At 40.0% G+C, this 14,482-nt stretch overlaps 2 protein-coding genes and 1 long non-coding RNA gene across 5 annotated transcripts; 1 reads left to right on the top strand and 2 right to left on the bottom strand.

Moving 5' to 3' along the window:
* Positions 1 to 32: 32 nt before the first annotated feature.
* Positions 33 to 9,717, bottom strand: LOC118415762. The gene is made up of 6 exons (XM_035820562.1): positions 9,602 to 9,717; positions 8,679 to 9,218; positions 8,315 to 8,410; positions 8,044 to 8,139; positions 7,354 to 7,530; positions 33 to 750 (listed from the first exon to the last, which is right to left on the bottom strand). The coding sequence occupies exons 1-6, from the start codon at positions 9,710 to 9,712 to the stop codon at positions 466 to 468; spliced, it is 1,305 nt and encodes a 434-aa protein (XP_035676455.1). The 5' UTR covers positions 9,713 to 9,717; the 3' UTR covers positions 33 to 465.
* Positions 1,126 to 5,461, top strand: LOC118415764. The gene is made up of 3 exons (XR_004831139.1): positions 1,126 to 1,264; positions 3,462 to 3,530; positions 4,666 to 5,461. It is a non-coding gene; the product is annotated as an uncharacterized LOC118415764 (long non-coding RNA).
* A 2,319-nt stretch (positions 9,718 to 12,036) lies between the features above and the next one.
* On the bottom strand, positions 12,037 to 13,599 carry LOC118415763. Of its 3 annotated transcripts, none has more exons than XM_035820564.1 (4): positions 13,036 to 13,599; positions 12,656 to 12,874; positions 12,403 to 12,496; positions 12,037 to 12,247 (listed from the first exon to the last, which is right to left on the bottom strand). In XM_035820564.1, exons 1-4 carry the CDS (start codon positions 13,205 to 13,207, stop codon positions 12,211 to 12,213), a joined length of 522 nt encoding a protein of 173 aa, XP_035676457.1. In that variant the 5' UTR covers positions 13,208 to 13,599; the 3' UTR covers positions 12,037 to 12,210. The 3 variants fall into 3 exon arrangements, with proteins under 3 accessions (XP_035676457.1, XP_035676458.1, XP_035676459.1); XM_035820565.1 differs by having other exon boundaries at positions 12,040 to 12,105; XM_035820566.1 differs by having other exon boundaries at positions 12,043 to 12,074.
* Positions 13,600 to 14,482: the final 883 nt, after the last annotated feature.

Below are 14,482 nucleotides of genomic sequence, written 5' to 3'. Positions count from 1 at the left end.
AACTACATAGTGGTACAAAATGTTTAATGTCCTTGGATTTTAGTTTTATTCTTTCCACAAACTGGCAAATATGGGTATGAAATTACAAACCCTCAAGAGAAAATTTACAATGTAGTCTCTCCTGACAAAGTAGTGGTTGTGCTGTTCACGTTGGAGTACATAGGGTGTGTAATATTAAAGATATTGAAAACTATGATATGACTACATCTATCAGAACAATATTTTCAGTGTACCTACCAGTGTGAAGCCAATGTATTTATGTATGTTGATGAAATGTAGAACATGTGGACAGAGTGTTGAGCTTCACACCAATACATGATGTAGGTGCACACAAAAAGGGGCAGCTACTTCGTTACCTGGCAACCATAGTCTGGTTGTCAGTAACCATGGCAACCTCCAACACAACAGAAAACATGTCCTCCATCTTGCAATGCCTAACTAGGATGATGTAGGACCTGTTTTCTGTCATGTGGGAGGTTGCCAGCGTTGCTGCCCCTGTCGGCTTTTTCCCACACACTTACCAAACTTTTGTAACCCAAACACAAGGATAAAAAGACTTGGTAAACCCATGAGAAGAAGCCAACAGGAGCAGCAGATGTAGGGGAAACAAACTTTCTCAAAAACCACACCACTGAACGGCTGCTTAATGTACATAGATGTCTGCTGCAGTCTTCTCTTTCGGGTTGTCTTGTGAACTTCTTTCCTCTGGTGCCCTGCACCAGCTGTGGTGTATACAAGCAATGATGTTTCCTGAGAAATGAAAAAGAGTGGTGGGTTAGGTATGCAGCTGGCATTGCATATATAGTGTGGCTAGTAAATATAGAACACAACACGGTGTATTCCGTATCGCCCAAGGTATCAGCCGACCCGGGGTCGGGCTGAGACCGAGGGTGATGCGGAATACGCCGTGTTGTGTTTTACTTATGTCATGCCCACCTGAGAAAACCCATGTTTTGATGCGAAATGCGCCAGAAGTTGAACAAATTTGGTGCCCTCGAACAATAAGTGTTGCAACAGCAATGTTCCAACGTCCGAATCAGGTATTCGAACTTTCGATGGCGCCGTACTCGGCCCACTCCAGCCGCCAAGCCACGTCTAAAATAGAATGTCTTTCGAACGCTATTTGTTTTCTTACGTATCCTTCCGCCGTGCATAGTAACGCCGTTGCTAAGGGCGCAGTTTTTCGCGCCACCAGCGGGATGAAATATCATCCGAGTTGACAGCTGATTGCATCACGATGTACGGCCTTTCGGCGAAAATGGCGGTAAGTATCGGATGTGTTTGCTATCTGCTCTCCATTTAATCCATTTTTGTGGGGTTTTATAACGATTTTAATTTGTTTGATGATCAAACTCGGAACACAGTCAAATTAGCAAAATGGCAGCGCCGTAAAGAGTTGAAATTTCGGCGATTTTCAGATTGGGGGCAAATACTTGTCGCTCTCCGACCCGTCCTCCATCGATGGCGTGTAAGACGTGTTTAACCTTCGTCTGTATCCCATGTGAAAATCATGTTGGTTTGAAATCTGGGTAGATATGTAATTTCAAGTCTGCCAGGGTCACATTTTTAGTGATTTTTCGCCAACACCGGCGTACGTAGAGCAGGTGCTATGGAAGTTTTTCACTGTGTTACATGTGACTGATGTGCTTTATCGTCGGTATTTCTTGTAAACTCAACAACCACCGCGGTTCTAACGTGCATGGTACGGTGTAAATGGAGTTATACGGGACAAATTTCCTGATTCAGAGCTTTATCAGTGAGAATCCATTGGACGCTGACAGAAAGTTAAGTTATTAACAGCGGAGAATTAAGAAAAATCTATCCTTCAATGTGTTAACATAACCTGATAGTGATACGCACAAGAATTTCCCGCTAATACTGTCACGTGTGCGATGTTGTTAGGCTAGCGTTTGATGACAAACAAACATGCATAACAACGTAGGTTCATGGTGGACAGGTCTGCAACATGTTCATGATGTAGCAATATTTACACCCAGTCTGAATACTATTCAGATATCTTAATACAAGTACATAATCTACAACAATGTCCATCACATCTCCATACCACATCTCCATACCACATCTACATTGTTTTATGTATTACATCATGAAATTATTATCATAATAAAAAATATTATTGCAAATTCATGACCGAAGGCTAATTGCAAGTATACCCAGGAATACAATCATGATGAAAATAATGTATGTGCACTTACTCTGAGTTTACACACAAATGTCATCCTATATCAATTTGAAAGCTTTTGGTGTGTTAGATAATTTTCCATGGCATACAGAAATTTGAGATACTGGCCTATATAATCTAGGATAGTGCAGGAAAAGTAGAGAGGTTAGTGTATGGAAGGTAGTGCAGGGAAGGTAGAGGTTAGTGCAGGGAAGGTAGAGGGGTTAGTGTAGGGAAGGTAGAGGGGCTAGTATAGGGAAGGTAGAGGGGTTTAAGTGTAGAGATGATATAGTATCAAGAAGTAGAAGATGTATAGTATGAAGTACTGTCCTACATGCTTATTGGGAAGGGCAGGGAGAGTACAGCTGTATCAAGAGGGTTCAGCACACTAGGTGTAGGACTGGGTTACTGGTAAAACAAAGAAGGTAAGATTGTTATATGGTGGGCCTCTTAATCCTTCAGGCTGGGTGGAACAGGTTAAACACTAGGTAGGTGCATTTACAGTAGTCTGGGGGGGGAGGAAATGTGTCCAATATTGTAACCACTAAGGGTACTAAGGAGGGGAGGAAATGTGAGTGCTATCAAATACAGTTTAGTTCATCTCATGATAATTCATGATGGGAAAGCTTCAGTGGCCTCTTGGCTCTTTCCCTTCAACTTTCAACTCAAGGTATACGTAATCTGCTATAGACACAACTAGTATATTAATTCATGTAAAACTTAAGTTACTGAAGGGGATAGTTTTCTCAGTGATGAAAACAAGTTTGTAGATGTAGAAGCACATGATTAGACTGTAATAGCAACACCTTTGTTTTGTGGGGGAGATAAACCTACTAAGTTTCATCCAGACAGGCCAGACTTGCCCCTTTTAAGAAGCCATCTGCTTTTGAATTTGAGGAGTTGACAGGCATTAGACTGTGTACTACTGCCCATCTTGTGATTACAGGCTAATACATTTGATCCAGGTTCTCTACCTTGTGAGTACTAGGGTCATTGATAAACATATAAAGTAATATAAATCTTAGGATAACTCTTTATATGATATGATATGATATGAATTTTGAAATGAGTCTATAACATATCTTTATATAACATATGAATAATATCATAAACCTATAATGTATAAGTCTTGATATGATATAACATAATTTAAAAAGGGGTAGTGAAGGGGTAGTGTCAGTGTCCAATATCTGTGTGATATGGGTAGTCAAAGAATGGCAATGTTGGGTACCGGTATCACAAATGGATACTAACATGTTTTTTGTTGTTTTTTCATTAGAAAGAGTTCTACCCAAGATCAGCTGAGGATGTGCTTCTTGCAGCTCACAGTGTCTGTAACTTTCATTAGGTAGGTTCATTAGAGATGAGCACAGCAAAGTACTGATTAGTCTGAGTGGACCCACATTTGCAGACTTAAATAGGAAAACCTATATTTGGTGGGAAAATCCATATCTTCTTTATGACAATAGGAAGTCCTTACACAGTCTAACAGCTACACAATGGATTGACTTAATAGTTTGCATGAGGACATGCTGTATTTTCTAGATCTTTTTTTTTCTGCATTTTGAATCATAGGAACTTAATCTCACATCACGGTAGTTAGCTGACATATACATAAACATGAATTGATATAGATAATGTTAATTAGGTCCATATTTGCACAATAATACCCACTACACTAGTATCATACATGAAACATCATATGTAGAAATGATGGTACTTTTGCAATTTTGCTTAAAAATATCATTGGGGAACATGCCAATGACATATTACAATGATATACTAATTGTGCTACAAAAAGACCTTATTTGCATAATTGATATCCAGATATTATATTGCCTTTGAAGTAAATGTTTTTCCTTAATGATACCTTTAGATAATTCATAACCATGATATAGAGAAAGGTGAAATGAATTATGTTTTATTAGGACCTACTTTGCATAATCAAATGCAGATTTGGACTACTTTGTCATATCAGAGGTGGCAGTACATTTAGGAAAGGTGCATACAACAGAATGTTTGTTATGCTAATGTTGACCTCATTTGCATACTTAATACAAAAGCTTCATATTTCTGTTTTGGTCAATAATGGGGATTGTCTTTAGACATGTAATAAGTTTTAGGAAAGAATGGAATGTGGGTAATGTTTATGGTTACCTATCAAGTTAATGCAGAAACTCTATATTGCTTTCTTGTTAATGGTAGGAACTTCAAATTGGAGATACAAGAAGGCAAGTGCCAATTAAAAGAAATGTGTGTTGCTCTACTTGGCACCTTATCTGCATGATTGGTGGGCATAATTCCACACTTCTTTCATTACTGGGAGGAAATATTCTGCATTATGTGGAAAATGTTGCTTTTATAGTTGACATTATATTATCACAGATAATAAGTAAAGTATTTCAAATATAACAGCCTACTATTAATCATTGTCAATCTCTTATATTTGATTTTCATACTGTGAAATATTATGTTTTATACAGGTGATGCTCTGCTGTGGATCTGATGAGGCTGACAGCTGTGTTTACTTAGCCATATCATTTGGCTGATTGGCATTACTATGTATCATTTATATCTATACCATACTGTACAGAATATCATTTCACAAAAGGCCACAGCAAGTTAATCTTATGGATGACATGCCAAATGAAAAAATACTGTAAATGAGATAGTAATACAATGAAAAAAACAGATGGCTAAATTTTCAAAATAGACACCATAAACATTGTAACACGATTTGAAGTGACAAAACGTGGTATCACAACTAACAAGGCATTCATTCCTGTATTAAAGAAGTGAACTAGTATAGTTTAAGTGATACTGGTGTGGTACACTAGTATCACTTGCCAAGCATGGCAACTAGCATATGATTCATCGCTTCCATATTGGTTTTAGTTTTACAACTATCCAACAAGTTTCACTTCTGCAACTATAGTCACCTCTCTCGTGTTACCTCTACAAGTATAATCATTAGGCTTTAGTACAACACAGTATGTTTGCCCATTTTGGTCTATCTGACCATCCCAAAAGAGGAAAAAAAATTCTTGTTTTTTTTTTTCTGAAATCAGGCAAAAACTAATGGGGGCGATGATGTCATCCATAAAATTCACTTACTTGGCCTTATTGGAATAACATGTATATTATCTGGCAAAATGGTCAGCTGTGTGGCAGCAGATTCCATAGATATTGTTTGATTACAACACAAATCTTGTCTCCAACTTGCCATTCATATGTAACACGTTAGACATATTTGTTCAATAAAGTGTGGCTTACATTTGACATATGACTCTTTGCATATTTTACAATAGCAAGGGTAATTCAGTACTTAAGATGAAGAAAGGACAGAAGAAAATGTGACCCTTTTTAGGCACTTGTTACTGACAGATTACATCATTCCATGCTTCTAGGTATAATTCGAATAGTGACTATTAGTGAAGGAGTGAGCGAAAGTAATTACATGTAAATGCATGTATGTCCAACCAATACCCTACATGACCTGTTCAAAAGACATCCAATATGAGTATAAAATGTAAGCAGGAACTGTAGCAAGGAACTGTAACCAAAGACTGTAGGATTAACCCCGGTGATGATGTAGGTCATGGGAACGGCAGGGCAAACTTCGGCATCTCTTAAAGTTTTATTTGAATTTTTCAAAGTACAAAAAACTATACATCTCTTGATATTTGTAATACATATTATCTAATTGTTTAGAAATAATTGAGTACAGTATTGTGCGTAGAACAGAGGTACATGTAGTTTTAGGTTTATCAAAGTCGGTACCCTTAATAAAACTGGGATTGACAACTTGGCTAAAGAGCAGAACTTTCGCTTTGACTGAGTCTTCGAACTGTAAGTTACAGGTCAAACAAAAATTAAAGTAGTATCATAGGACTGAGGAACCATAAGAAAACGTGTTGACGGCTGCCCTATGATCGCGATCCATTCCCCAAGCAGAGATTTCGGGGGCGGGAGACGCAAAATCGCGGCCGCCACTAGCCCCCGTAACGAAATCTCTGATTGGGGAATAGGACGAGTTCCGCGGCACGCACATACCAAATTACTGTAGTGCGTTCTATTCTGGAATAAAAATGACCACTCCTAGTGACATGGACTCGCGCGGATTGGGGGCAAATGCGTGTCGCCCTCAGAATCTATACTAAATCATATACCGAAAGAAAGTAGACTTTTTGCTCTTTCTTATACGCTTAATTTCCTGTTGGTTTGAAATCTACACCAGGGTGAAAACAACGGGGGAAATAACACGAAAATCGCCAGTTTTCGCGACGTAATGGTTACGGGAAAGCGATAAAACAGCGGTTCAAAAAAGCTATAGGAGTAACAAATGAACCTGAAGTATTGTAAATGACTTGAAATTAAGACGGTAAGTGGTTATATACTCCAGCGGCAAGCTTTTCTGTAACGCGTGTTGACGCCCGGAGTCATGGAACGGACTACTTTCTCTCGCGGAAGGAAAACAAAACTGCCTCGAACTCTCGACGTGGCGTGGCGGCTGACTCGAAACAGTTCGATTTATTAGAATGGAGCCCGTGTGATACGCCCGGGCCGTACGGAAAGTTATCAGCCGGTCCGGAACACCCGTATCGAACGTTTTCGCGTCACAGGTATGACATAACATCATGTATACAATGCAAGAATCAAAAGCTATACTTATTTTAGGTAAAAGTGGTCAAAAGTTGTCTGAAGCCCTGATTCCACCCTATTCTAGGTCCAGTTCAGTCTCCTCTGATCGCAACCAGCTCACTACAGTACTAATTATAATACTTTTTAACTTTTTCAAAAGTAACAGTCAACTATCATGGCACCCTCATGACCAACTCCCATGGATGAACTTCCTCATACCCGTCACATTTGGCGAAAATCGATCGGACGGCAATTCTGCGGCAATCATGCGAGCCTAGCTTATGATAATAACTTAAATATTACACAACAATTGTACAAGGTACTAAGCATAGCTTATGTGTGACAGGGACAGTTTTCAGGTGATAAATACGCGCAACCCTCTGTCAATCTTAAATATGGCCGATCTTGCATCGATAGGCCAGAAGATCGTGGATAATGTGACGGGTATTAGGACTACTTAGTGACTTCCAACCTGGGAGAAGGGCAGCTATGTTTGACAGCCTTAAGATGTGTCATAACTTTAAACTTACCAACAAACACCAATCCAAAACGATCCTTCCCTTGCTGTCACCACAACTACCAATCAGAGGACGACTTGGTGAGCGAGCGTCGTGATCTGGCCCGTGATGTAGGTCGTACCTGGACAGTCTGGTAGCTTTCTTTGTGACTGGATGGTAGATATTCTCACTCTCATACAGTATGGGAGCCTACAGAAAGATAGTGTACCTGATAATCAGACATGTCCTTTTGCTATTCCATAGACTTTGTTCGCGAAGCCAAACCGAGAGAGAGACTCATATATAAAGAAATGACAGATGTACAGTTGAACTTGTGACCACCTCTACATAAGAACCACCTGGCCAATCTGACCAGTTTGTTGTAATCCAATAGGTATTTTCATACATTCACACAAACATTAAGATTATAGAATCCAGTCTTATGTCCACGTAGACATGGCTGGTATTACAGAATGTTGTCAATTTTTAGATTTATTACTATTTATTTTCGTATGTAATGCAAAGAACTAAAGCTATTCCAGCTGTACAATTGTTAGTCTATTAATTCTTGAGAAAAATGCTGCTGAATTCTGCACATCTGCTATTATCAACCTTTGGATGTGCAATGAATACACTGTACACAAAAAAGTCAGTCTCATTCTTAAAGCTAAACATTGACAAGGACATTAGAAATTAAGTAAAGAAACAAGACAGCCAGTTTACCTCATCATGCCCCAGAAGCTGCAGTTGTTCATCAAGATCACTCTCCGACATGTAAATGGTCATGCCATCTTCCCACAAGTTCTCACTCAATGAACTCTGAAGTAACAATGAATTCAAAATGTTGTCACTTGTATCTTATAGCTATATTTATCCCCATTATAATACTGTTCAAAACCCATAGATTCAGTGTTATTAATCAAATCAAACAAGAACAAAACATCATTTACAAAAACATTAGAAACAAACACAAGAAACAAGACCGCCAACCTACCTCAGTCTGTCCTAACAGCTGCAGTTGTTGGTCCAGATCACTCTCTGACATGTAGATAGTCATGCCGTCTTCCCACAAGTTCTGACTCAAGAAACCCTAAGGACGAATACAAAATGTTGTCACTTGTATTTTATAGCTATGCTTATCCCCTCCATGATACTGTTTAGAACTCTTAGATTTAGTGTTTTAAACCAAACAAACAACACCATTGACAAGAACATCAGAAACAAACACAAGAAACAAGACAGCCAGTTTGCCTCATCATGCCCCAGAAACTGCAGTTGTTTGTCCAAATTATTCTCCGACATTGACAAAAACATTGTCATTGAAAAAGAAATAAACAAAAATAACACAGCCAGTTTACCTCTGCATGTCCCAGAAGCTGTTCATCCAGATCACTCTCCGACATGTAGATAGTCATGCCGTCTTCCCACATCCTCTGTCTCTCCACATGTGGTTGGTTGTGGGGCTGATCCTTCTCAAACTTCTTGGACACTTCTCCGTCATTCTGAGACGTGTGGCTGGTTGCCTTGATGCTGTTAATGTTGTTTACCTCCTTTGGTTTCTGGAGATTTTCCATCTCATCCAGGAACTCTTCAACGCTCCAAGCACTAAACCATGGGAAATTCCACTTTCCCGCCTCCATGTCGTCGTGATCTTGGACGCACACTTTCTCCTCACATTCTTGAACATCTTGTTCTATCTCCTCATAAACTTCACAGGGGCATTCGAGATATTTCTTCAAGATGAAATCCGGCCCGTACCCATCGTCTATCGGCATGACGCAACCCCACTCGTCCTCTGTCAGGCACAGGTCGACTGTCCCGCCCTCTACAAACCGTTCTGTACCGTTATCATCTGTGTAGTACACAGCATCCTGTCCACAGACGTGGTACTTGCCGTCCTGAAATAAGACACGGGTGTTTTAGCTATCATGTAACGTCAGAAATGAAGGAGAGGGGAGTCTAAAATATTTGTTGTTGTTTTGTTAGTGGGGGCGGGGCCCTTTATTGACAGTTTCATTGTTACACACTATGATTTTTGTATCTTCACAAAAAAATTCTTCAACTCAAGAAACAGCTTACAAATAAAACCCTTTGTGTTCACGGTTAACGGTACAGGGGACAATTCAGTGGGCTGGGTTAAATCCTTGTCAACAAGTCCGGATGGATATGATGATAAAGTGAATCTACTGTTGACAGATAAAAACCTCTTTTAGGCCAATGGTTTGACAAAACGTCGACCCCTAAACCTTTTACACAACAACACAGCTTATCATTAACTTACCAAGGTCAAAAAGGACACTTGAGGCATCTCTGACATCTGAAGAAAGCTTTCTGACGCTTGTTTCGTCTCTCCGTAAACTTCTGACATGTTTTCGCCGCGAGATCCAAGCATAGAATACGAGCGATCGCGCTGACGTCACGGTTACGTCACGTGACGTCATGGTAGGCAAAAAGCTGCTGGTGGGCGAGGAGGGCGGGCTGAACCCTCCTCGCCCACCAGTTGCGCGCGGGAAACGCAAACATGCCGACCAGTTGTTGTGCGCTGAATTGTACTAACCGGAAGGATAAAGGCAGTAGAAAGAAGTTTTTTAGAATCCCTGCGGAACCAGGACGAAGGGCTGCATGGCTTAGAGCCTTAAAAAGGTCAGATTTTGAGCAGGGAAAGAAAAACCCGACCGCGGCGTGGACACCACGAGGCCACGAGAGAGTGTGCAGCGACCATTTCATCTCAGGTTTGTGATCTATATGTTTTATATTTTGTTGTTGTCCCCCTTGCATAAATACATTTTTCGTGATGTAATAGTGTACTTTTCGTTACACATCTGCGGAAAGCTTAAGTAAGTTTTGTCGCTGATTCATGCCATATCAAGGATAGTGAATATTAATGTTACATGTATCAAAGTTTTACAGCGCGTCCACGTGGGAGGGGGGGGTCTGACTTATAAATAGTGGTAAAGTATCTGGGATGGACGTATACATATATAGTATACCAGAAGTATAACGTACATCACTTAACTGATTGACGAAGACATCTACAAATGTTTTAAAATGTCTTTAAAATCATCTACATCTACATGGGAATACCCCCAGATGGCCCCTACTGGAGCATATTGTGTGGGGAGGCCCCCAGCGGGTAGACCTCCACCTTGGTCCGGACCATTGTGGGATAGTGCAGGGGAAAGAAAGAACCAGACTGTGGAGTTTGATCCACTCACACCGGGGTGATCCCTTGCTCTTTTCGATAAGTGTGGTGGGTTCTTTCAGTTTAACATGCCGAGGTGTGTAGCCGAAGCCAGGTACTCATTTTTCACCTTAGTGAAGTGAGGAAATAGGTGTAAAGTATGGTTTAAGTACCTTTCCCAAGGGCACTACAACAAAGTGACCTATCAGGGATTCCAACTCATACTTATCTTTGGATTATGAGTCCTACACCCTAACCACAAGACCAATTGCCACCTCATTTTAAAATCATGTTTATAATACTGACAAGTTCTTTGCTTCTTGCATTGCAGGGAACCCTTCTAAAGACCCTGCAGATCCAGATTACGTCCCAAGCTTGTTTAACCTCCCAACCTCAGCAAGTTGCAATCGTTCAAGAAACCCAGTTGCCAAGAAAGATCGGTAGGTAACATTGGGGTTTTCAATGTTTCTTTATTGAAATTTGATTTACTGCTCATGCTGTTCATGCAGGCAGGCTGTTCATGCCTGTGTGAAACATTGCTATACTCTACCTCCTTGCCTGAGAAGATGACCATGAAAGTTTTACCAAGGATTCAGTTAAATCTCACAAAGATCCTGTAAGTTACTCATGTTAGAGTTTACACCTAGTCAAATGTTTTATATTTCATAACATTCACAGCAGTAATCACTAAATGCTATGCTAACAGAATGTATGTAGGAAACAAAGCATGCAACTTTGATTTACAACTTACAACATGCTTCATTGTTTGCAGGTATATGCGTGCAGCAAAAAGGCTACGGGTGTCATCAGAGAATGAAGCCCCACCTACATCACTAAATGGTAAGGGCATTACAGAGGGAATAAGAAAAGTGTCTAATGGATACAATCAGTAATCCTAAACATATAAATTCTTGATCAACAGTTTAATCTATCATTCTTGCTCAACAAGTAAATCTATCACTTGTCACTTATTCAACATGAATCACATACCATACACACAAGACTACTTGCTACAAAGTTTATCCGCTTGGTTTTCGGAGTGGGGATATAGATGTGAATCAAGTAGAGAAGCATGCAACCTGCATGAGTAAAATATTGAAACAACAATACATACATATGAATCAGAGTTTAGAACATTCAGTTCAGTTCAGATATATGACACTCATAATCACATAGCACTTTCATTGAACTTCGGATTTGCTTTATTTCAGATGAAGAAATGATCGCTGACCCTCCTCCTGAAAGTGTAGAGACTCTGAGAGACCCCCTTCCTGAAAGTGTAGAGACTCTGAGAGAACAGCTCACAAAAGTACAAGAGGAGAAATGTAAGTTGGAACAGTTTTGCGAGTCCCTTCAAAGTGAAGCTGACAACCTTAGGGAAGAACGTGATCACCTTCAAGAACAAATCAAGAAATCATCAACATCAGCCTCCAATCTCACAGATGCAAAATGCAAGCTCTTCACTGGAATACCTACTGTTGCACTGTTTATGTTTGTGTTTAGACTTGTTAGTGATTTCATTGCTCCTCTAAAGTATACTCACTCTCAGGAACTGTTGATAACTCCAAATTACCTAGAAAACGAAACACATCAACAAGTAAAACCTGCAACAAGAACATCAACAAGAAGAAATGCATTTGCAACAGGTACAAATACAACTGGAAACCATCAAGCACAAGAACATGAACCAAGAAAAAAAATTAAGACAGTTATCTTGCCACATACAAACTGCATGGTCGCTCCTCCCTGGAAATATACGGAGGAACATTTAGAGGTGAGTACTAGTTTGACTTTCATTATTTCTAAAACTGTTTCTTGCCATGGACCTCATCTGACGAGAACACTGTTAGATAAAAATGTGACTTTTTGGATATGATGGTCAATGCAGTTATATTACCTACCCTGCCATACAAGTGCAGTGAGCTGCCATGACATAACCCTCTTTTTTGGTCAAACACACCCATGGGTTGTGAGGAGTCTCTGTTACTCTCTGTCCTGAAACACAAATGTAACAGAAAAAAAAGATAATACAGTAAATATAAAAACGTATCTGACAGTTAAATACTAATCACGCATCTCATTCTTCATCTTCAAGAGTTCTCACTACAGGTACATGTAAGTAGAAATATTGTTCCAATGCACTCCAACACCCACCTGGCACAACCTTGGCCTTAAGGAAGCAGACCTTCACATTTTTTCCAATAGGGTGGTACCTGCACTCCCTCACATGGCCACTTATAAAGAGATTATACGCCTCCAGGGATTTATAGGCTTTCATGGCTTCTCCGTTAAACGGACCTGGAGCCTCGATTAGGTAGGTGTAGATGCACCCATAGTCCGTATCTGGCCAGAGGCTCAAATCATCCTTCCAACCTGTATAACATACAAATGATAATAAACATAACGTTACGTAGCCAGAATTTCTAGAGATTAGCAACAAACACATTTACACGTACTCATGTTTTTGTAACCTTTATCTGACACAAAAATCTACCTTATCAAAATCTAGAAACACATGTACACATGATCCTCACCTGTCAGACTGTATGGGTCAGGTAGGCGTACACCGTCACCAGTCACCGCCGAACCAGTCACTTCCGGGTTTGAACTATCGCCGGCGTCTTCGACACTTACCATTAATTTCTCAAAATACCTGGTTCGGTCATTAGGCTCCAAAGAGCTAATGTAGCTGTTTGAAGAACTCATATTGATTAAACGTATTAATTAAACCACATTAGGAACAGAAATATAACAGCCCGGAACGGATGACAGAAAGCCCGTACGGCGGGAAAATCAAAACAACCGGAAACACATGACGGAAGTCAAGAGGGCAAGGGTCATTTTCTCCCAAAATATTACACAAGAAAAAAAAAAAAAAGACTAAGAAGTAGTGAAAAAAATACAAAATCTGAAAAAATCCCATGGATGCGATAAAAACGTGGCTGAAAATGCGCAAATTCGCGTAAACAGTACGATCTGCTTCCGCGCCGGTATGCTAATTAGTAATCTGATCTCCTAACGCTTTCTGCCTACCAGTCAGCGCTCGTGCGCCGAATACCCCGGATGTAAACAATAACAGCGATTGCTCGTATGACCAGGGCAACTTGACCTTGTCAACAAAACAACAGAAGTTGTGCGTCTCCCGTCACTATGGAAACATTGTGGCAACCAATGAGAGACAAGGTAGATTGACCGTACTGGCCAATCATAGGAACGCTCACATCACCGCTTGTTGTTGGCCAATCAGAGGCGTGGTGACATAACAATTGGACTATTCCACCCAGACGAGTGGAAGGGGGAACCATTACAAAGTTCTAGAACCAATATTTCGATATTAAAGCTTTCCGTTTGACACAGTTTTTGTTGTTGAATGCATCTGAAGCTTTACCAAAAGATCTCCAGTTGTATTCACCCTTTTCCTTTTTGAACATCGACTTCGATGTTCGTTACACAAAATAAATGCCATCAGTGGTGAACAATGCAAAGTAAACTACTTGTCACATAATCATGCGTTATCGTTAGCTTGAGGGACATTTGACATTAAAGCGATAACGTTGAATGATATCGATGTACAAAATCTTATTTCACATGTAAGTACTAACGATTGAAGTTACCACCGCTTTCCTGTGGTTCAGATATCTTGATACAGATGATAGATCTTTCCCTGGTGCTGAAAAGCCTTCTATTGCATGCTCTGAATTCACAAACACCGAAATTTATTTGCTGTTGGCGTTTTCTGCTCATTCCTTCAGGCACTGATGAAATTAGCTACTGACCAGTGCCATGTCCCGTGTTGTGGTATATTGACCATTGAGCGAGTGTGTAACGTTATAGCTCAGCAAGAATATTTGTCTGAACACAACCATTTAATATTATATAAAGAAGCCCCATTTATTATATAAAGAAGCCCTAAAATACTAGCAAATACAGCTTCTTAGAGCCGCCACGGTCACGATCTAACGCAAGATTTGATGTTGAAAC

The sequence above is a fragment of the Branchiostoma floridae genome, chromosome 5, assembly GCF_000003815.2.
Source record: "Branchiostoma floridae strain S238N-H82 chromosome 5, Bfl_VNyyK, whole genome shotgun sequence".
Classification (NCBI taxonomy): Eukaryota; Metazoa; Chordata; class Leptocardii; order Amphioxiformes; family Branchiostomatidae; genus Branchiostoma; species Branchiostoma floridae.
Note: the sequence above shows the minus strand (reverse complement) of the source record. Positions and strands in the feature narration are given on the sequence as shown.

Excerpts from the sequence above, each read along its gene's own strand:
- LOC118415762 (XM_035820562.1), bottom strand. The coding sequence starts at position 9,712 with ATGCTTGGATCTCGCGGCGAAAACATGTCAGAAGTTTACGGAGAGACG. Across the intron at positions 9,219-9,601 it reads AAGTGTCCTTTTTGACCTTG|GACGGCAAGTACCACGTCTG; the intron begins GTAAGTTAATGA and ends GTCTTATTTCAG. Across the intron at positions 7,531-8,043 it reads AGCTTCTGGGGCATGATGAG|GCTCCCATACTGTATGAGAG; the intron begins GTAAACTGGCTG and ends ATCTTTCTGTAG.
- LOC118415763 (XM_035820564.1), bottom strand. The coding sequence starts at position 13,207 with ATGAGTTCTTCAAACAGCTACATTAGCTCTTTGGAGCCTAATGACCGA. Across the intron at positions 12,497-12,655 it reads TAAGGCCAAGGTTGTGCCAG|GACAGAGAGTAACAGAGACT; the intron begins GTGGGTGTTGGA and ends TTTGTGTTTCAG. Across the intron at positions 12,248-12,402 it reads CACTGCACTTGTATGGCAGG|GGAGGAGCGACCATGCAGTT; the intron begins GTAGGTAATATA and ends GTATATTTCCAG.